Source organism: Rhinoraja longicauda, chromosome 9 (genome assembly GCF_053455715.1).
Source record: "Rhinoraja longicauda isolate Sanriku21f chromosome 9, sRhiLon1.1, whole genome shotgun sequence".
Classification (NCBI taxonomy): Eukaryota; Metazoa; Chordata; class Chondrichthyes; order Rajiformes; family Arhynchobatidae; genus Rhinoraja; species Rhinoraja longicauda.
In genome coordinates, this window is record NC_135961.1 from 35,723,391 (window position 1) to 35,746,234 (window position 22,844).

The 22,844-nt window shown below is 41.1% G+C and overlaps 2 protein-coding genes across 5 annotated transcripts in view; both read right to left on the reverse strand.

Moving 5' to 3' along the window:
• Positions 1–928: 928 nt before the first annotated feature.
• gtf2h5 (general transcription factor IIH, polypeptide 5) lies at positions 929–9,893 on the reverse strand. Of its 4 annotated transcripts, none has more exons than XM_078405128.1 (4): positions 9,776–9,893; positions 8,154–8,221; positions 4,312–4,410; positions 929–2,510 (listed from the first exon to the last, which is right to left on the reverse strand). In XM_078405128.1, exons 3-4 carry the CDS (start codon positions 4,344–4,346, stop codon positions 2,330–2,332), a joined length of 216 nt encoding a protein of 71 aa, XP_078261254.1. In that variant the 5' UTR covers positions 4,347–4,410; positions 8,154–8,221; positions 9,776–9,893; the 3' UTR covers positions 929–2,329. The 4 variants fall into 4 exon arrangements, with proteins under 4 accessions (XP_078261254.1, XP_078261256.1, XP_078261255.1 ...); XM_078405130.1 differs by having other exon boundaries at positions 9,736–9,877; XM_078405129.1 differs by having other exon boundaries at positions 9,819–9,875.
• A 625-nt stretch (positions 9,894–10,518) lies between these two features.
• serac1 (serine active site containing 1) overlaps positions 10,519–22,844 on the reverse strand; it is a 34,056-nt gene continuing 21,730 nt past the window's right edge. The window contains exons 9-16 of the mRNA XM_078405132.1: positions 22,459–22,621; positions 21,420–21,570; positions 20,184–20,310; positions 18,024–18,124; positions 17,173–17,270; positions 15,870–16,052; positions 13,379–13,522; positions 10,519–12,333 (exon numbers count right to left, since the gene is read on the reverse strand). Of these exons, the coding sequence (XP_078261258.1) occupies positions 12,197–12,333; positions 13,379–13,522; positions 15,870–16,052; positions 17,173–17,270; positions 18,024–18,124; positions 20,184–20,310; positions 21,420–21,570; positions 22,459–22,621 (1,104 nt within the window). The 3' untranslated portion in view covers positions 10,519–12,196. The remainder of the gene's footprint in view (positions 12,334–13,378; positions 13,523–15,869; positions 16,053–17,172; positions 17,271–18,023; positions 18,125–20,183; positions 20,311–21,419; positions 21,571–22,458; positions 22,622–22,844) is intronic.

The following is a 22,844-nucleotide window of genomic DNA, read 5'->3' on the forward strand; positions in this document are numbered from 1 at the left end:
TTACCGGACCCGCTGAGTTATTCTGTGTCTTATTTTTGTAAATCAGCATCTGTATCTAGGCTTCTAATCTATTTCTTGCTATCACATGCAATGAACTGCCTGATCCACTGAGTTCCTGCAGCAGCTCTCCTTTTTTTGCCACAATCCAGAATCTGCAGTATCTTATGCCACTTTGAAATATGATATGGAAACACGTAGCGACCCAACTTGCCCACACCAACGAACATGTCCCACTTACACTAGTCCCACCCTCTGACCCTATTCTGTCCAGGTACCTGTCTAAATGTTTCTTAAACATTGCAATAGTACCTGCCTCAACATCCTCCTCCAGCAGCTTGTTCCATACACCTACCACCCTTTGCGTGACAGTTACCCATCAGGTTCCTATTAAATCAATTCCTCCTTCACCTTAAACTATGTCCTCTGGTTCTCGATCCCCTTACTCTGGGAAAGTGACTCTGCGTCTACCAGATCTATTCTTCATGATTTTGCACACTTGTTTCTGATCACCCCTCATCCTTCTGCGCTCTAAGGAAATAAGACTCCTGGCCTGCTTAACCACTCCCTATAGCTCAGGCCCTTGAGTCCTGTCAACATCCTCAAATCTTTTCATAATTTCCTTTCTATGAGCAAGAATCCAGGTTCTACCTAAATGCCTACTTGACTGCCCAGCTGCAGTGTGCAGACCTATGCTACTGACCCAAAACATGCAACTCCAGACTATCTCAAATCACAGAATACACAGATTGCAGCAACCCCACAATCATTGAGCATAGTATGGAAAGGCAGATTTACAATCTTGTGCTTTTAATTTATAATTGTACACTGTTACATTATTTTATTTGGATGGAGAGTGGGAGTGCTGAGTTAAGGTGTGGATAAATATATGGAACTGGCAAGTTGTTCTGGAACATAATAGCTCAGATACAATGAGCCAAATGGGTTTTGGTGTTGTGCCATTCCACGATAAGATAAACCACTATGCTGTATAATCATTGTCGGTTTTCTCTTCAAATATTTGGAGATACCTGTAAATGATGAGCTACTCCTGCGTAAAATGCTGGTAAAATACAAAGCATTTTAAGAACAGCACATCTCAAATCCCATGTTGTTGTGGTCATGAGCTATAATTTTATTTTAATATAACGAAAATTGATGATCACAGCGCACAAAATGGCATTTGCTTAGGAACACTCAGCTACAGGTATATAAAATTAAACCCGTTGTTGTAGAACCACTCTGGCAAAAACAATACCTCAAAATATCTTTGCTGCAATAGGAATGATCAATGAATATTTTGGTTCCAAATGTACTTTCCATCGCAAACAAGAGCTGTGGCTCAATTAGCTATCAATTCTCACAAGCAGGATAGTCTTCAGGTTTGCTTCAGAAAGATGAACACATATTGCTGTTTGTGGCTAAAAACAATGCTGAACGATAGGCAGGCTGCAAATCATTTAAGAAGTGAGGGAGAGGGAGCATCACATAACCCGCAAGGCTACAAAAACCCATCTTAATGTTGGGGCTTGTACTACTGCAAGGGGATGTTAAAATTATATCAGTTACGTGTTCAGGAGCAGGCCACCTGCTAGCTTCCAAACAGAAAAATCAACCAAAGAAATTGAAGACATAAAGAAAATATTTCCTCGCTACTTTTTGATATGTGCTAAAAAATGAATGCATAAATCCAAAGTGAATTCTCCATTAAATAGTAAAGTAAGATACGACAGTGGCATTTAAGAGGTTTTTAGGATGTTCTTGGTCTGAGTTTGCAGTTCTTTTCACGGAATTTTTTTTATATTGTGAAATTTACCAATTACAAGCTACACAATGGGTATATAACATTTTTTTTAAAGGCAAAATATATTTTAATGCATGTTGACATGTAAAGGCATACTCCATATCGTCACCAAAAGGTAAATGGTGGAATAATGCATGTGATAATTCATCAAAAGTATACATTGGAATACAAACATAAATTGGAAGTGTTTGAATTCATTGGGGGGACCATGATCCGATGGATGGATTAGGCCCCATGGTAAGGTGGAGTGTACACGTTCTGCCAAATGGCTTTTTAACTTTGCAAGCTTTCTCGTAACATGTGGTCAATCAACCCAAGGCAAGTCCACATATCTTCTGATATCCCATGGTGAATCTAGTTACTGCCAGCAACAACAGTTACTTTCAGGGTGCACATGAATCAATATTATTATACTGAAGTAAGTCTTCTACATGCACCACTTCCAAATAACTTCTTCCAGGCTCTTTGCACCAGCTGATCATTGAAGTGTTACTTTCTTAGCAGCTCAAGCTCTTTAATCACATGACTTTACTTCTGCGTTAATGGAAATGAATTCTGATCCATTAAGTCTCCAACTTTTTCTTGTAAGACATGGACCACCTCAGCCAAGACAAATAAATGAGTTTCATCAAGGTCCTGTATTATGAATTTTTTTCCCAAAGCATTTGTATCATCCAAGTACAACAAAAACTGCTTCATGGCTGGGTCACTATAAACAAAAAATAATGATTGCATCAATATTAATATCACTATCAATTCAGTATGCAACAAAGAAATGTAGAAACATGTAGAAGAGGATACTATGAGGTCATAAAGGGATATGATTAGATTAAGAAAGTGGGAAATGGGACAATATGCATTTTGGTAAGAAAATGAAGCACTTAATGGTGAGAGATTGCAGAGATCTGAAATATAGAGGGATTTTGGTATCCTGGTATATGATTGACAAAAGGTTAAGAACACATGTACTGAGTAATTAGGGAATAAATATATTTATTTAGTTTAGTGTAGTTTAGATACGGCGTGAAAAAAGGCCCTTCGGCCCACCGAGCAGCGATCCCCGCACACTTACACTATCCACGGGGCAATTTACAATTATATCAAACCAATTAGCCTACAAACCTGTAAGTCTTTGGAGTGTGGGGAGAAACTGGAGAAAACCCATCATGTCAAGGGAAGAATGTATAAACTCTGTACACAGCACCTGTAATTAGGATCAAACCCTGGTCTGTGGCACTTTAAGGCAGTAACTCCACTGCTGCGCCACCATGTCGGCCACGGTTTATTGCTGAATACATGGTCAGGAAGGTTATGCTTACGTATAAAATTATGAGGGGTATAATTAGGGTAGACAGAACCCTTTCCCCCAGACTAGAGGGCATAGCTTTAAGATAAGAGGGACGATATTTAAAGGAGATGTGCAGAGCAATTTTTTATTTTAGATGGAAGGTGAAAATGGGTGGAGGAGGAAGTAGATACAATAGTGGCATTTAAGAGGCTTTTGATAGGCATATGTAAATGCAGGGAATAGAGGAATATGGACCATGTGTAGGCAGGCAGATTAGTTATTTTGGCATCATATTTGGCACAGATATTGTGAGCCGAAGGACTTGATCTTGTGCTGTACTTTGTGTTCTATGTTTATATAGATTTAGATTTTTTTTAGATTTAGAGATACAGCGCGGAAACAGGCCTACCGAGTCCGCGCCGCCCAGCGATCCCCGCACATTATCCTACACACCCTAGGGACAATTTTTACATTTACCCAGTCAATTAACCTACATACCTGTACGTCTTTGGAGTGTGGGAGGAAACCGAAGATCTCGGAGAAAACCCACGCAGGTCACGGGGAGAACGTACAAACTCCGTACAGATGGCGCCCGTAGTCAGGATCTAATCTGAGTCTCCGGCGCTGCATTCCCTGTAAGGTAGCAACTCTACCGCTGAGATGACATTGTGAGCCCATAGAAGGAGCACTATTCTTATTTAAGGATGTTAATGAGTTATTAACAATCCATAGAATATTTACAAGGACGGGTTGTATTATGAAGAACGGTTGGACATGCAATGTTGATATTCATTAGAATTTAGAAGAGCAAGGTTTTGATTTAAATAAGATCCCAAGGGGTCTTCTCAAAATGGATGTGGCTAGGATTTTTGATCTTTTGGAAGACTCTAGAACTAGGAATGTTTAAAATTAAGTTGTTACACATTTAAGATGAATTAAGACAGATGTGCAGCATGGTGGTGCTGCAATAGACTTGCTGGTTTACAGCGCCAGAGCTCCGGGTCCGATCCTGACGATGGGTGCATGTCTGTATGGAGTTTGTACGTTCTCCCCGTGACATGCGTAAGTTTTCTCCGAGATCTTCGGTTTCCACCCACGCACACATTAATTAGTTACCATCAACATCTTAATTTGACAAGTCAAATTCATCATTCACAAGAGGCGTTTTACTTAAGACAACCAAATACAATTGTGTTTTTAAAATTCAAAGGTTTATAATTACCATTCAACGAGAACGCCTTTCAAGACATTAACCATCTTTATTGAAACTTGAAGATATGACTGAAGATCAGATTATAGATGCAATAGCAAGTCTTCTAAACTAAAGATCAGAAACAAAATTTACATACTTAGATTAAGACAATGCACAGGACCATTCCAATCAGATTTTACAATCAAGTGTGTGGGAGCCATTTTGTGTTTATTAGCTATCTTACATATTATTATTCTTTTTGTATCCTGCTGTATTATTTTTGGACACGAGGGGATTCTCCTGTGATGAATGTTGGAGTCTTACGTATATGGACTGGGAGGAGCCAGAATTATGAGTATAATTTGCCCAGCACTGACGTAATGCTTCAGTGTGACACCAGGAGCTGCAAGATAATAGGGTCTTAGTAGCCATACAAGCCATGCCTACTAAACATAGGGTTTAGTAAGTCAGTAACAGGATACGAAGGAGTGACGATGAGATGCTAAGTTCTTACCGGATAGATGGACAAACAAGTCAAACAAACAAGCTCATACGGGAGATATACTAATCTGTTTTGTATTGCTACCAATAAATTACTAACTGCAACGTCGTGAAGATCTCTCTGTTGTTATTTGCTTCAAGGACCATCGCTCCCCTCCTTCGTCAATGGTAAGCTTTGGAACTTTATTGGGAAGACTAAAGTTACATTGTAAGAACTTATCTGAACTGGAGTGATTTATTGCATGAGCTTCCTCAGCCGGAGTGAATAGATCAAGAGCTATCCTCGGTGAGAGAAGATAAGGTAATCTGTCTCTAAGAGTCATTTAAAAGGAACTGGCTCTAGGAGGAGACTGAAGCTTATGTATCGACTGCATGGAACAAAGGGTGGTTTTATTGCAAAAGCTTTGAACTAAACAGACTGATAAGAGTCAATGTCTGCGTTGATTGACTACGGAGAAAAGAAAACTTCGAAAGCTGATACAGCATTATAGGAAAGCTGTTTTTCAGAAGTTGTATAAGAAAACTGCGACTGGAAAATTTAGGAATGCTAGAAACAAAGAAGTGACCTTGTGCAATCTTGCTATCAGTTTTATTTTGAATTCCTTTGAAGATATGGCTTTACGTCAATACGTCTTAAAGGGATATTGACGTACAAGTATGTTTGTACGTAAATCTGATATTCGGCCAGCAGGTGTTGCCATGAGAATGGATTCTCTAAGGGAAAATGTTTTTTCTTCAATAGGTCGATCTTCTAAGTTCTCTTATGTCTCGAAGTGGGTTGTTACCCTGAAAGGACAGCATCAGATTGAAGAAAAACTCAAGATATAAACAAGCTACCAAGTTAATAGAAATGATGAAAGAGAACATGGAATCAGGTGAAAATGTAGAAGTGGTACAATTCAACTTGGTTCAATTTAAAAGGCTCAATGATAAAATCAATGAAGAATATGAAGCACTGGTAAAGTTACCACTGCCTGAAGATGAGCTTGAAAAGCCAAATCAGTGGTTTCACCAAACTGGAAACTTTTATTGGGTTTACACAAGGTACTAAGGAAGGTCATCAAACTACACACTCCATTACTGAGAGTGCTACACAACAGTCATGTAAACTTAGATATCATTGGATCTGAGGGTAGTGTTTCAAATGTTTCAAACTCTAAATAGATCTTCAAATCCCGTTGTTCATCTCGTGCATCTTGGACGCACTCTGCTCGTATGACGGCTAAGACAGATGACCGTTCTCGCAGAACAGGCTGCCTTCATAGAAGACAGGCATGAGATTGAGGTACAGGAACAGGAATTGGAAAAGGAACAACTGAGAAAGAACAGAAAAAGCGAGATGAACAATTGAAAAACAAAGAATTGTCAATTGAACAGAAGGCAATTGGAAATGGAGCTCGACAGGAAGAGAAGACAATTGGAAATGGAGTTCGAATGGGAGAGCCAGAAGGAACAGCTGAGAAGACGGAAGGAACGATTGGAACTAGATGCTGCAAAAGCAGCAGCCAAGACAAGACTCAATGTACTTGAGGCTAGGAAATCAAGATACATCGACAGTAGCTGATGGGATGAACTCTTATTTGAAAGGAGGATCTGTCAAAGGCCCTACCTTTGCTAAGGCAAGAGAAAAGCTGCAAACAGCCAAAAGCAGTTTGGCAACAACTACAGAACCTGTAGAATCACAGGTGCAAGAAGATAATCCTGTATTGAACAAAAGGACAAAGAAAAGAAACCAGAACAGAACGAAAAGGCAAGTGCGAGTGATGCTGTTCTCTTCCATCTCAAACGCGTGATCATATCGGGGCCGGTGATGTAACCTGCATCTTCTCCAAAGTAGTCCAAGCTGATCCATTGGCTGGAGAATCTGCTCCTGAAAATACTTGTCTGAGCACAGAGATGACAGAGACCAACTCTGAACTAGCACCAGAAGATCGTGAATCTTCGGATCAAGAAATGATAGAACTGGAAACTTCAGGGGATCCTGCACCAGAAAACCCAGCACACCTTGAAGACGTTTCAACTAAAGTAATTACTGAAAAAAATGGTTCTGCAGAGAACTCTACAGTTTTTGTCGATGGTGGAAAACTAAATGAATTCATCACCAGCAAAGCTGACGATGACCACCCAGAAATCTCTGCTACAAATAAAATTATCCTGGATGGTGAACTGAGAAAAGACGACGACAGCAGGGGTGGAAATGGCTGCCCTGCCACTGCTGTCAATTGAATATCCATTGCAAGCCAAGAGGAGCTTCTGGTCAAGCAATACACTCAACTTCATAATGGGGAAAATCCAGAGTTGACACAATGCTGCAAAAAGAATTACAGCTTGAACTGGACAAATCCATCTTCTGGACTGATAGCACAACGGTGCTTAAATACATCAACACCAAACGCTTTCAAACATTTGTAGCAAACAGAATCTCTTTCGTAAGGGATGCTACTGACATATCATCATGGAGATACATTAGCACAAAGGAAATCCTGCAGGTGAAGCATCAAGAGGACTGACAGCAGACCGCTTCTTAAGCTGGAAGAGAAGACTGAAGATTCTGTCTAATGGGCAGAATATTGGAGACTGTACCAGATGCACAGGGTTTTGTGCGTACTGTTCGACTTCGGACTAAGAACAGCATCTTGGAAAGACCGATAACGAGGATACGTCTACTCCTGGAAGCTGATACCTGATTACCGCAAGGACTGGTGGCCTTGAAGATTGAAGAATCACTATAGTAGATTAGATGCCAATATATAGTGCATGCCTTTTTGATAGGTATGATGTTTTATGGCTCCTTTTAATGTTTATTAGTAATTGTTTTGTTATATACTTAGAACAATTAGGGGCTGGTGTGTCGGAGCCATTTTGTGTTTATTAGCTATCTTAGCATATTATTATATTTTTTGTATCCTGCTGTATTATTTTTGGACATCAGGCGATTGTACTGAGATGAATGTTGGAGTCTTACGTATATGGACTGGGAGGGGCCATAATTATGAGTATAATTTGCCCAGCACTGACGTAATGCTTCAGTGTGACACCAGGAGCTGCTAAGATAATAGGGTCTTAGTAGCCATACAAGCCATGCCTACTAAACATAGGGTTTAGTAAGTCAGTAACATGATACGAAGGAGTGACGATGAGATGCTAAGTTCTTACCGGATAGATGGACAAACAAGTCAAACAAACAAGCTCATACGGGAGATATACCAATCTGTTTTGTATTGCTACCAATAAATTACTAACTGCAACGTCGTGAAGATCTCTCTGTTGTTATTTGCTTCAAGGACCATCGCTCCCCTCCTTCGTCAATGGTAAGCTTTGGAACTTTATTGGGAAAACTAAAGTTGCCGCTACAAAGTGTATTCACTAACCTTTTAAATACCAATCATCTCGGGAGGAAATATTTAGGAAATCAGAAAAAAAAGCACGTCCAGGAAATCTGAAAAAGAAAACAAATTCAGGGGGTCAGTCAGCAACCATAGAAAGACTTGCAGAATCAATAACTGATGAAACAAAGTCATCAGTACTGGAAAATAATATGTTCTACTGAAGATGCAAACTAATTACACAATAAGCAATTCATGTAATACAGTCAACATTGATGACTTCAGAACTACACCAAAAGTTTATCTTGCGATTACAGATGTATTGAAAATTGTGCAAGTTAAAGAATTTTGTTGTAAAATTCTGCCTGAAAACGCATACTGCAATGTAATAAGTGTCTGTACATTGTTTCACAAATAATCTATTCACTTTATTTGGTGGGATGGGTGGGCAGGTGAGTAGGGCAGGTGAGTAGAGCAGGGGCCTTAAGAGAGCAAAAAGGAAGAAAGATGCAGAGAACACCATACCTGGAGGAATGGTAGTGGTATCCTCCCTTAAATCAGCCACCATAAATCTCTGGGTTGTCTTACCTGATCTCACTGGGCCACAGGATGCAAACAATATATTCATACACTTTCCCCCCTCATCCGCCATACCACCCTCCACATAGGATGTTTCTCCTGGTGCCATTCAAGGTGAAAGGCCTGAGGTCAGGTAACCCAGAATTTACTCTCAACTCCTGGTGGTACAGCGGTAGAGTTGCAGCCTTACAGCGCCGGTGACTAGGGTTCGAACCTGACTACGGGTGCAGTCTGTATGGAGTTTGTACGTTCTCCCTGTGACTTGCGTGGGTTTTCTCCGGGATCTCCGGTTTGCTCCCACGCTCTAAATTGCTTTGGTATAACTGTCCCTAGTGTGTAGAGGATAGCGTTAGTGTGGGGGATTGCAGGTCGGCACGCTGGAGGGCCTGTTTCCGCGCTGTATCTCTAAAACTATCCCGAGGGGCAGTTTTCAGATAGTGCCAGCGATCATGAAGGGTTTGGACTGATTGCCCAAGAATCTATTTCCTGCTAAAAAAAGATACAAAATGTTGGAGTAATTTAGCGGGTTAGGCAGCAGTTCTGAAGAAAAGGAATAGGTGACGTGATGGAGGGTGTTGCAGAATTCTCGTCAAAGATAGGAGAACTTATTCAAAGTAGGCATACCTTGAGGAGATTTCACAGTGGAGCAAACGAAATGTGTAGGAAGGAACTGCAGACAAAATGTGTGGAAGGAACTGCAGATGTTGGTTTACACCATAGACACAAAATGCTGGCGTAACTCAGCGGGACAGGTAGCGTCTCTGGCGAGAAGGAATGGGTGACATTTCGGATCGAGACCCTTCTTCAGACTGAGGTCTGGAATTCACAGTTCAGATGAAGCATCTCCCGGCTCCTCCACAAAGACCGGTCGGCCTTCGTCGCAGTGGTGGCCTTGCCCAACGTAAGGAGAGAGCAGCTGCAGGCGGCGCCGAACAGCACCGAGCCCGACCGGCGGCACCACAACAGCGGCTCCCGGGGTACGCGTCTCCGCCCAAGGGAAGCCCCAGTGCATCCCACCGACCTCCCCGCCGCCCGCACACACCATTACCCGAGACGTGGAGAGCAGCCACTGGTAGACCCGCACCCACCATCACTTGAAGCGCCTTGTGGCCGATTGTGACCCGCACCCACCATTACTCGATACGCGAAGAGCAGCTACTGTCCCCCGTCCCGACTCCAGCCGCCGCCGAGCCCCAGAGCACCCTGGGATACCCTGCGCACCGCAGCCAATCGGAAGGGGGGGGGGCGAGAGGCGAGCCCGCCCAGGATTGGTCAGAATGGCAGGAGCCTTGCACCACGTGACACCAACGGGTTGTTGATGGCTGAAGTGAATGCAGTTTCACAGAAAAGTGTGAAATTGTCTACTTCGTTAACAACAAAAGCAGATTATCTAAACCATGAGAAATTGCAGTGCTCCAACTCTCCTAACGCGTTATTCGCAAAAGGCAAGGATGAGGTACAGCAGGTAATTTGGAAAGTTAACAGAATATTGTTTATTGTGAAAGAACTTGAACTTTTTTACTTTATTGCCTTCCATCACAGTGAGGAATCCGCTGTGATGAATGTTTATGTTAACTTTTATGTAGTTGTGTGTCTTGCTTTTTTTTAGTGTGGCTGGATGGTAATCAAGTTTTACTGTACCTTCATTGGTACACGTGACAATGAACAGACCTTTGAATAGTCCTAGCATCTCCTGACGTGAGCCAGTGTCAACTTTTGATTGTTAACACGACTCCAAAGCACTGAGAGTCATTTTGGAATGAAAAAGGTGCATACAATAATTGTTTTATTAAGTTTTTGAAGGAAAAACAGAATATTGAGCAAAAAACGTAGTGGTCTTGCTTTAGACATAGATGAAATAACCCCGTTCTACAAAAGGGACCATGTGGCACCTCGGGATACACCGAATCAAGAGATATAGATGGTTTAAGTGAATGGGCAGATAAGGCAAATGCAGATTCACATGGAAAAATGTGAAATTGTGTATTTTGATAATTAAATAAAAAGAATATGATCTTAACTGTGAGAGATTGCAGTGCTCCAAGTGTCCTCGTGCATTATTCACAAAAGACCAGATGGGGTACAACAGGTAATTCAGAAAGTTAACAGATTATTATTTATTGTTAACAGAATTGAATAAAAAAGTATTGAGCCAATGTTTTAATTATACAGAGCTTTGATGCGACCACATCCAGTCACGTATGTCCTACTGGTTTCCTAATTTCAGGAAGGATGTATAGGCATTGGAAACAATTTGGGTAGTTTGATTAGATTAAGAGCTGGAATGGATGGGTTGATCCTGAGGAGTCTTTACAGAGGGATCCGGGCAGTTCCACAGTCCCAAGACACTGACTGCAGATGCTGGAATCTTGTGCAAAACACAATTGGAGGAACATTGATTTGTCAGAATGGCAGGTCCTGGTCCAATGGGGTGGGCAACTTCAAACCCCAGTGCCTGTCACCATGTGGGAGGACAGTTGTATTGTGCGGCCCTCACCCATCTCTGTGGTGATCCACTCGTGTGAGGTAAAGGGCAGTCGGCAAGTTGACAAACCAGGCCATGATGTAATCAGTCAACATGTTCTCTACAGGTGTAGTCAGGATAACTGGGAGTCAGTGGGTTTGCAGTAGACATCAGTCCATTGTCTGTCTCCTGTGATGGAGACAGAGAGATAGAGAAAGGGAAACGATGTGTCTGAGGTAATCCAAGTGAATTTGAGGGTATGATGGAAGTTAGGAGTAAAGTTGATCAGTTCTGTACAGGAGGCAGGCCCGATGCAGTCATTGATGTAGCAGAGAAAGAGTTGGGGAATTGGGCCATGGTATATTTGAAACAAGGACTTTAATGCAACCACCAAAAAGACAGGCATAGTTGGGGCTCAAGTAAGTGTCTTTGGCTACACCTTTGCATTAAAGAATGTTGGACTAATATCAATGAACAGGTACATTAGTTTATTACCATCGGAAAAAAACAATTCTAAGTGTGGGAAGATTAACTTTACCACCCTGGTTAAATATTTTTTACCCTTACATACCTGGTTAAATATTTTTATAAACAGGTATGCCAAAAAGTCTGTCAAAAAGTGTATACCAAATTAGGTACAGCAAAGACAGCTCTATGAGAAAACCCACGCAATGTACTGTAAATTAAGCAAATTAAAATTTTAACATTACAAAATAGGCAACAGTCGCAGCGCAAAGTTAAATTAATCTAATAGTTCCAGTCAATAATCAATAAAAGTTTTGCTTATTGCAATTTTGAAGCGACATTTTTAAACATGGTTATCTATTATTTAAAAAGTACTTCAAACAAAATACCTATTTGAAAGCTGTTAGCCTGACATGAGTAAACCCATAGTCATTTATTATATACAATATTAAATTAATCCTTAAACGTTATCATTCTTGATATTTTCAAAGCTTTGTTTAAAGGAAGAAATTATACTAGAATGCACCCATTTACAAGTCAAAACGTTTGCACTTCAGAGTGGTCTGAATAAGGAAGTGATTCAACTTTTGATTTCTCGTGCCAGAGCATCTTTTATAAACTTCAAACTGTGCTGATATATGAAGGAGTCTCTGTTTCTGGGTTTGCAAATATCCAGATGATTAACATCCAGTGGAATAAAATCTCCGATCCCCAAATCTGAAAAAGAATTTAAAAAAAATTAAGTGTTAAAGTTATATGCATTGCAGCGTAGCTACAAATAACCTTGGTAAAAAAAAAAATGTTTAAAAACACATCATGGACACAAAATGCTGGAGTAACTCAGCAGAGCAGGCAGCATCTCTAGAGAAAAGGAATAGGTGATGTTTTGAGTTGGAATCCTTCTTCAAACTGAAATATAGAGAAGGTCAGAACAAAGCAGGACAGGCAACAGATGACCTCATGAAGGGTGGAGTTCATGATGGCCCATTGTTGGCTGGGGAAGATGTGCTAACGACAGGGAAACAAGGATGTGAACAGTGGAACTAGTAGGACAACTAGGGTGGGGGAGGAGAAATGCAGGAGTTTAGATTCTTGAAATTAGAGAAATCCTCCACTCTTCCTGAGGTCATCTGTTGCCAGCCCTGTTTTGATCAGCAGCTTCCAACAATCATGGCCTCGACAAGTCCAATTCACCGAATCCCACTGTATACAAAAACTATCAATAAAACACTCGTCAACTTTGTAAGGACAAAATATATCAATGCACGGTTTTTGATTAACCCATGTCTCCCCAAATGTACTATTATTCCCCAAGCACTTGATCCACTTAGTTGAACACAATTCACCCCAAATAAATATCCTTTGTTTTAATACAAAGTTTTTCATATCCCTAATTTGTTCTGGAACGTCAGTAAAAGTGTCCTTATCCTAGATCTTTACTTCCTGTATTTCATGCAATCTTCCTGGAAGTTTGTTCATCTTCTTTCCTTTATCTTGTGGCCGATTTACATAGAGGGTGGTGGATATATGGAATGACTGCCAGAGGAGGTAGTTGAGGCAGGTATTATAATGGCATTTAAACAACATTTGGACAGATACATAGATGGAAAGGGTTTAGAGGAATAAGGGCCAAACACGGAAAATGAGACTGGCTTAGATAGGGCAACTTGGTCGGCATGGACGGGTTAGGCCGAAGAGTCTGTTTCTGTGCTGTATGACTCTACACGATAAGGAATCATGAGGTGGGACTTGTGCACTATACCTGCTGAATTGAGAGGTACCACGTGTAGTTTGATCATACTGCCAATGTTTGTTGGTAGCATTTCTCCAAAGCTCAGAACGTTAACTTCTTGTTCCTTTATCAGTTTGGTGAAATTATTGTTCAGTTCTGTCAAAGACGGCGAATCTACAAGAGAATATTGAAAGTTAAATTAACTGCTGACAATTAATCTCTACCAGTTCTTGCTTTTAGTGGACAAATCTAATTAGCTTATTATTCCAATTCAATACATTACAAAAGGAAATCCTGCAAAGGTGAATTTTCAGTATTCTTTGGACATCCCATGTATGAAAGACTGGCATCACTGATATGTGATATTTCTGGTGTTACGAGTTTAATGACGGCTTAGGATAAGTGGAAGACAGGATGCGACTGTTTTGCATTTGTTAAGAGTAAATTAATCTTCTGTAGTTTCCTTTATTTAGTAGATACTGGTAGCATAGGTGGTGAGAGCAGGTACGAGGGGGGTTGTTTTGGGACGCCAGAACGAATTGTTGAGCCTTCCCGAGGTTTCGTGGGCCTAACTCAATGAAACGCCAGTGAACACCATTTGATAACCCCAATGATATACTTGCATCTACATGATCAGTTTTTTGAAAATGTGTTTGTTAACATGTAGGTATCTGATTATTGCATGTGGAGTTAATTATTGTCCTTCGCATAAGCTTACATAATCAGCTTAGATACTACTTTGACTTTGTGCTTGGTTTTCTTGATTGAGCACTTATTCTGGTGTTGTAGCACAAGTACTTTGTAATGACAAGGCTGAAGATCAATAACTGAATTGGATTTTAATAATAATGCTTCAAACAGATATGACTTTACCAAAAAGTGTAGTGGCACTCAAATTACTAACTTTAAAAATATCAAAAAAAGTTTTAAAAATTTTAATTCTGGTCAGTACCTTTTTTCCAATTCTCCCTATTCTTTCCTCCATATTTTCTAGTCAGTGTCATAGTGTGGAAACAGGCCCTTTGGGCCAACTTTCCCATGCTGACCAACATGCCCCATCTACACTCATCCCACTAAATTTCATCACCTTGGCCTGCTCATATCTGAACTCACAATTTCTCAACCTGTTGATTCCATCCTTTCATTTTTCCCTCCAGTATTCAATGGTGGGATCACTGCAGGGATAGCACTTAGACCAGCAGATGGCTCACATTGGATTTTCTCAAGAGCCTTAGGCTTTTTCTCAGCCCAGGTTTACTCCCTTCTATTTTTCAATAAACCCATCATAGAACATAGAATAGTACAGCACAGTAACAAACCCTTCGGCCCACAATGTCTGCCGAACATTTCGCTAAAATAAAGTAATCCCTTCTGCCCGCCTATGATCCACATCCCTGCAACTCAGTTTTCTATGTGACAATTGCCATCTGTGGCAATGAGTTCCACAGATTCAGCCCCTTGGACTAAAGAAATTCCTCCTCATCCCCTTTCCAAAGGTTCGTCCTTTTATTCTGAGGCTGTGCCCTTTGGTCCTACACTCTCCCACTAGTAAAAACATCCTTTTACTATTCGTTAAGTTTCAATGAGGTCCACCGATTTCTTTCAAAACTCCAGCAAGTACAGGCACAGTGCCGTCAAACGCTCATCATAAGTTAACCCAATCATCCCTGGGATCATTCTCGTAAACCATCTCTGGACCCTCTCCAACGCCAGTGAAAGAGTTAATGGCTATTAACTTTGCGTGATGGGATGCTTGGCCATTATGCTTTTGGGGCTTCTATATTGTTGAAGGTGAAGGACTGCTAATTGCTCATAAGGATGTGTCTGGTCGCTGAAACTTACAATCCCTGGAAACCACAGGTATAATAAAATGGTAGAATGAATGAACAGGATGAGCCTGAACCTTGGGTCCTGAATAGCTGATGTTTTCAAAATTGAACCAGGCAGGATAAGACTATGCAATTCTTAAAGTCTCTCGAGCAGTGCATCCTGTTATCCCTGGGAAAGATGTCCGGGAAAGACGATGGACAATGCTCTCGTTAAGATTAGGATGTGGTTAACTGTTGACTATTTGTGGGAGTGTGAAAACAGGATCTTCTATGGTATGATAAGGGTCCTTACCTTCGACTAATGACTTATTGTGTAAAATAGTTTATGGCTTTAAGGTGACAAGTATATTGTGTTCTAATACAATGTGATTGATTTGAAGGAAATGTTGTGTTAAACATTCTTGCTGCAAATTCTGTATAAAAATGATGCGAAAATGCTGTATCTTAGAATGGAAGCAAGGGGAGTGCTGAGTATGGCCATACACCCTTAGCACTGATCCCCCCACTCCCGTCTGACGATAATTAAAGCTTTGCTTGGTTTACCTTTAACTGTTTATGTTGTTGTCTGTTTTAAGAAACAAACTTTAACACCAGCTCATCCCCCCTCAGATATGGGGCCCAAAATTCAAATGTCATATGATGTGCATAGTGACAGAACAAAACCAGAATTTGATTCGACATGGCAGTCTTACCTTTACTCAACTCCATGACTTCAACAGAAGGGAACAGTAGGAAGCGGGCATTCACAGAGTACTCAGCCAGGTGAGATCCACAGTGAGGTACACTGTAAAATACAATCCCTTGGGTATTCTGAACCACTGACTTCATTTCAGGATCCTCCGAAGCATCTAAAAGTATCTTTTTGACCAGCAAGCCTGCAATTGAAAAGGATTGCAAAAGTTAAATGCGGGGATAATTAACTAGTTTGCTAGTTACACTCATACATGCTGAATTACTATTAAAACACAAAGTACGTGCTATAACAACAGAATAAGCACTCAACCAAGTGTCGGAATAATTTGTGCGAGACGCGAGTGACGGTTAACTTCTTTGTTAACAATAACTTGTCAGTCAAGGAGAACAGATAAGCAAAAGACTGTTCTACAGATTCAAAGCATGCAGTATCTTTATACCACTTTTGATAGCATAAAAGCAAGGTTAGTCACGTACACTTGTTTACAGGTTTAACTATTCTGATCCAACATTCAGTAACTTTCTGAAAAACAAACTTGCTTTTAATTTTATGGGCCACTGGCACCAGGCATGTTTGGCCTAGCTGAGAAGGATATATTAACTAGAGTAAAGTTCTATTCCCACAGAATGAAGTGCTGCCCATGTTGAAAGACAATTCCAGAGAATCTAAAATGCCTTAACACAGTTAAACTGTGGGACAACAAAAACTAGGTGTGTTGATGCGACTATATCATTGGGATTATTAAATGGGCACCTCCCTTTACCGGTGTTTCATTGAGTATCTTAGTTTAGTTTATTGTCACGTGTACCGAGGTACAGGAAAAGCTTTTTGTTGCATGCTAACCAGTCAGTGGAAAGACTATACATTACAACCAAGCCATCCACAGTGTAGAGGTACACGATGAAGGGAATAACGTTTATTGCAAGATAAAAGTTCAGTAAAGTCTGATTAAAGATAGTCCGAGGATCTTTAGTGAGGTATATAGCAGCTCAGGGTCACTTTCTAGTAGCTCAGGACCACTTTTAATATAACACCATGAGTGAGAGCATTTAAAAAACATGGTTGCTATGATAGTGACGAGAGGGTGACAAAAGCAGATTTAATACTAATATCAAAAAAGGGAGTGGGTAGAGGGGTAAGAAACTACAGAGCTGTGGAGATGGAGTTGAGGAGTGAAAAGAAGAGTCCACCAGATGAGCCTCCACCTGTAAACATCCATCATGGTTTTGTGATTAAAAGGGGCTTTATGGATTGGCAATGATGAAAGAGATAAAAGGCTGTTGATGTTATAAAGTCCTTACCTCCCATACTATGTGCCACCCACACCACTGGCCTATCGCCAACACCCGCAGCCTTCAGTTTAGTCAGTAGCTCCCGGCCTCTGTAGGCCAAGGATTTTCTGGATCAAAACAAAATGCTTGTTAGCTTTCAAATTTACAGCTTCTGCAATTTAAAACATTTTAAATTCTGATGAAAGATCAATGACATAAAATGTCAATTGCTTTAAAACGCTGGTCGGCGTGGACTCGGCAGGCCAAATACCTCATTTATGCGCTGTATCTCTAAACTAAACACTCCTCAGCTTCCTACACTGAATACAGTCCTAACCTATCCTTGCAACTCTTCAGATCTGGTAACATCCTCGTAAATTGTTTTACATAATTTCCAATTTAATGACATCCTTCCTATAGTAGGGCAACTAGAATTGTATATAGTCCTACAAATGTGGCTGACATCTTGTCCAGCTGAAACGTGATGTCGCAACTCCTCGACTCCAAGTAGGTAGGAAACTTGGGTCAGAAAATTATAGATTTGGGTCAATTTAATCCAACCATTCAGATGTTCTGCACTCAGAAGAGCTACCTTTTCAACATTTCACTAAGATTTACTTCAGTTCAGGAGGCTGCAAATCCAGTTCAGGAGGCTGCAAATGCATAATTCAAGGAAGATTAGGGAGCTCTCCCAAGTTCCTTTCTGAAGCATTATCTCCAAGACAGATCTTCAATCATTTGCTGGCATCAATGCCAATAACCACACTTGAAAGGCAGCTACTGGTGCCAGTACCTTGGAGACATTCTCAGAACATGATATGGATTTATATGCATGCAAATTCTCATCATTTCTGCATTAATAGATAAAGCCAGGTATGTACCTCTCAGTCTCCACAGGACACTTGGATCTCCAGTCACTGAGCTGAGTGTCGTACTCTACAGTTAATATCCTTAGACTGGGACAATCCGCAGCCAACCAGGCCTGAGAGCAAAAATCAGGAATATGCACACATTAAATCAAAAACCTGTTGAAACCGAAAAAGAGGATCAGAAGATCTTTACAATGGTTTCAAAACTCACACTCACCACAGGTGGCACTCGGTTTAATTGCTCGACTGAAAATAATTGTCTACAAGACTACATTCACAGTTTTTAAAAATCTCACATTTTTAGTGATGTGGTCAAAGACGAAAACATGCATTTAATTTTATAACTTGAAATATTGGTAACTTGATGACCTAACTTCTCTCTGTCGCTAACAAGATTTGGACCTGCCTCAAATTCTGCTGCCAAAATCCTAACCCACGTCTTTTTTACGTTAGGACCTGATTGCAACCCCAGGTGGAATCTTTTATTCCACCTTCATAAACTTGATCTCAACCAAAATGCTACTCCCATACTGGCGGCCCAGTGGCGCAGCAGTAGAGTTGCCACCTTACAGCGTTAGAGACCCGGGCGCTACCTTGACCACAATGCCGTCTATACGGAGTTTGTACGTTCTCCTCATGGGTTTTCTCCGGTGCTCCGGTTTCCTCCCACACTCCAAAGACTTGTAGGTTAATTGGCTTCAGTAAATTGTCCCTCGTATGTAGGATTGTGCTAATATACAGGGTGATCGCTGGTCGGCGCGGACTCGGTGGGCCGAAATGCCTGTTCGTACGCTGTATCTCTAACGTCCGAATGTCCTAATCTCTACCAAGAACCCGTCACCCAGTGGTTACTGGCTGCCACTAGCTCAAGATTAACTATCCCATGATCTTTAATATGATCATCTCAGTATTTGGATCCCTCCACTGCACCACGCTGCCTATCTGCAATCTTCCAGATACAGGCACTCGAGGCCACTTGTTCATCCACAAATTGCATTACTCCACTGTTGTCAGTCATCTCTTCTGCCAGCAGGCCACAAGTTCTAGAGTTTTCTCCCCTCCCCCACAAAACACTTTTCTCCTTACAGGAATACTTACAATGTTTTGGTCACCTATCCTAGCATCTCCTGACTAATCTGGAACTAGTGACAACCAGCAACCACTGGGTGATGGGATCTTGGTGGGAATGAGGACATGGGGAATAACATTTTGGTCAAACTCAAGTCATGACATCCAGCTCAGTGGCTACAGATCCAAGTGCCCTATGGAGAATGAGAGGTACATACTAGGCTTTGTCTATTAATGCAGATACAGTGGCCCAGTGTCAACTTTTGTTTGATAACACAACTCTAAAGCAGTCATTTTGGAATGAACAAAGGTACAATATAATAATTGTTTTGCTAAGTTTCTTAAGGAAAACCAGAATATTGACCAGCAACAAACTTAATGGTTTTGCCCTTGTATTAGAGGTGATTATAGATTATATAAACCTGTTCTTTTAGAGGGACCACGTAGCACCTCGAAGACACACTGAATCAAGGGATATAGATGGTTTAAGTGAATGGGCGGGGATAAGGCAAATGTAGTTTCACATTGGAAATGTGAAATTATCTATTTTGATAAATTTTGTTTAGAAAGAATATTGGAGGTTGATTAGATTAATAACTGGACTGGGTGGGTTGATCATGAGGAAAGCCTTTGCAGAGAAATTCTGGCAGTCCCACAATCCTGAGACAAGAGACTGCAGATCTTGAGCAAAATACAATACTGATCGAGGAACTCGGGTCAGGTCTGAAGAAACATCATCAGTCCATTTCCCTCCATGGATGCTGACTGCTGCGCTGAGTTCCTGCAGCACTTTGCTTTTTGCTCAGACTCACAACCTCAGTACTTCTCCACTGCCTTTCAAATCTGTACTGCCTGACGGTGATTCAACCATAGTCATCACGGATGAAGGATTTCTTTTTACCAAATGATTGTGCGGATTTCAAGTCGAAATGCTGTATCACTTATAGGCAGCACCAAGGAGATAATATGGGAAGTGGTGGGGGGGGGGGGGGGGGTAGAGAGAATGGAGGGAGGTGGGAAAGAGGGTTGGAAGCAGTTGGAAGGAGGGAAATGGCTGCAACAAAGGACATTAAAGCCAATAATTCAGACAGGTTTCACTTGTACCTTCGGCCAACATTCCGTGTAATCGGCATTCTTATCCTCCATGTCACTGCAATCCTTCTGCCGCCAGGTTTTAAAAGCTGCTCCCAGCAGGCCGTGAATAAAAAGAATGTCTGCTTTGATTGGCTGACTGAAGACAAAAACAGATCAGTGTCTGCACTATACTTGCACCAATGTTGCAAAATGTTTGACAAAACATGACAGGTTGAAGGAAATAACTCAAAATTGTTTCCGAGGGACTCAATTTATCAGCATTAGAAAATCCCTTAATGATTAACACCGCACAAGCACTGTTTTTAAAGGAATTGCATCTGGATCTCGGGGATAGAAAACCGTTCACAGAATGGTTACAGCATGGAAAGTGGCCATAAGGTCCATAGAGTCCATACCAGCTCTGAGTAACAATCCAGCCATCCCACTTCCCTACTCATTCCCTGCAAATTATTTCCTATTAGACCTCATCCATCTCCCCCTTCAAATGTTACAACTAAACTTGCCACTACTATGAGCCCAACAATGCACCATCAAAGACCCCAAACACTCGCTGCTTGAGAAAGCTTTTCTGCTCATTTTGGTTCTTTTGCTGGTCACCTTCATTTTGCGTCGCCTTACTCTTGAATCGTCCACAAATGTGATCCATTTCCTTCCAATCTACTATGTTTTAAAGAGAACAATTCCAGCTTGTGTTATCTATCAACAGCATGCGAGTCTCTAGTCTTTGACATTTCCAACCTCTCCTCTCATCCAGGCAGCATTCTGCCATTTCTCCCAAAACTACACATCTCTTCTGTAATGGGGCGACCAGAACTGCATACAATACTCTGGTACAGAGATGAATTATGAGATGAATATGTTAAAGGAACTGAACTAAGTTACAAAGCAATGACCCACTGAGAGCAAAATGGCACAATGTTCTTTCAAAGTCAGCTAGCCTGCTACATATATGTTCAGGCCTGTGCTTTTTTTAATAGACAAGTTGACTGAAGGCATATCAATTAAAAATTAAGCTAGATTTATCAACATTTTTTCCCATTAATATACCCAACATTAGAGATACCAACTTGGAATATAATATCTGAACTCTAAGTCTAAATGTTCTAATTCACTCACTTACATTATCCATTAGCTAAGCACGATTAATAATATGTCATATTAGCGGTTTGGCATGCAATACTTTCACAAAAAATGACCTATTTCAGGTTGATTATTTTCAAAGGATGATATCTCTGCACTATTTACCTTGTTCTGTACTGAGGATGAAGGATATATACTCCATCTTCGTACTTCTCTTCCATGGTGTCTCTGTCAAGGTTCGCCAAAGCTCTTGCAGCATGCGATGCCTGGATTACATGCGGGGATTTCATCACCTCAGCCAGTATGCCAATCCATCCTGTAACTCAAAGACCCTCTCCATTAGTTTACCATTTTGCCATGTCCTCACACTGATAAACACAATCAACAATTTGAAAACCTGCACAATATCTTGTAATTTTTTTTATTTTAAAAGAGACACAACATGGAAACAGACCCTTCAGCCCACCGAGTCCACGCTGACCATTGATTACCCATTCACACTTGTTCTATGTTATCCCCTTTCCCATCTACTCCCTCCACAATAGGGACAATTTTACAGAGGCCTACCAACCCACACTTTAGGCTTTACTTTAGACTTTAGAGATACAGCACAGAAATAGGCCCTTCGGTCTACAAAGGCCACGCCGACCAGCGATCGCCCCGTACACTAGCACTATCCTAAATGCTAATTTTACTAAAGCCTATTAACTTGCAAACCTGCACGTCTTTGGAATGTGGGAGGAAACCGGAGCACCTGGAAAAATCCCATGCTGTCAGAGAGAACGTACAAACTCCGCACAGACAGCACCCTTAGTCAGGATCAAACCCGGGTCTCTGGCGCTGTAAGGCAGCAACTCTACCGCTGTGCCACTGTGCCAGCCCATGTCTTTGGGATGTGGGAGGAAACCGGAGCACCCAGAGCAAACAAATGCGGTCACAGGGAGAACATACAAACTCCACACCGGCAGCACCAGAAGTCAGAATCTCTGACGCTACGATGCTGCAGCTCTACCAGCTGCGCCACTGTGCCGCCCTTGAAATTCTTAACCTTCTGAAAATACTAACTGTGAAGAAAATTGAGTAAAACTAGCAGCTATAAAAAAAGGTAAAATGTTCTCATGAGTGCTCATATCGGGCAAGGTTAATTCTATTCCTTTCAGAATAACCCAAAATATCTGCATATTATGTCAAGTTATGTTGTCACCTGACTGTGCGATGGCTGGGTGCAGTCGCTCATTTAAAGCCAAATTTCCAATTGTCCGAATTATGTTCCTTTGAATTTTTTGAGAGTCTTGACGCAGCTGATAAATTTTTTGTAGTAACTGCAAGCCTCCGTTTGTTACAATGGCATCGCAGTGGCTGGGAACCTGGTGTCAGATGCAAAGTAAAACAAAAACATTTTATCTTGAAGAAAGAGTAACTGCAGCAGAGAAAGAAGCATACAAGACAATGACTTAGGAGCAGAATTAGGCCATTCAGCCTATCAAGTCTGCTCCGCCACTTGATCATAGCTGATCTATCTTTCCCTCTCAACCCCATTCTCCTGCATTCTCCCTGTAACCTTTGACACCCTTACTAATCAAGAACCTC

Bases quoted from the DNA above. Each gene is read 5' to 3' on its own strand.
- gtf2h5 (XM_078405128.1), bottom strand. From the start codon at position 4,346: ATGGTTAATGTCTTGAAAGGCGTTCTCGTTGAATG. The intron at 2,511-4,311 runs GTAATTATAAAC...TTTTGTTTATAG, and splicing joins AAAGGCGTTCTCGTTGAATG to TGACCCAGCCATGAAGCAGT.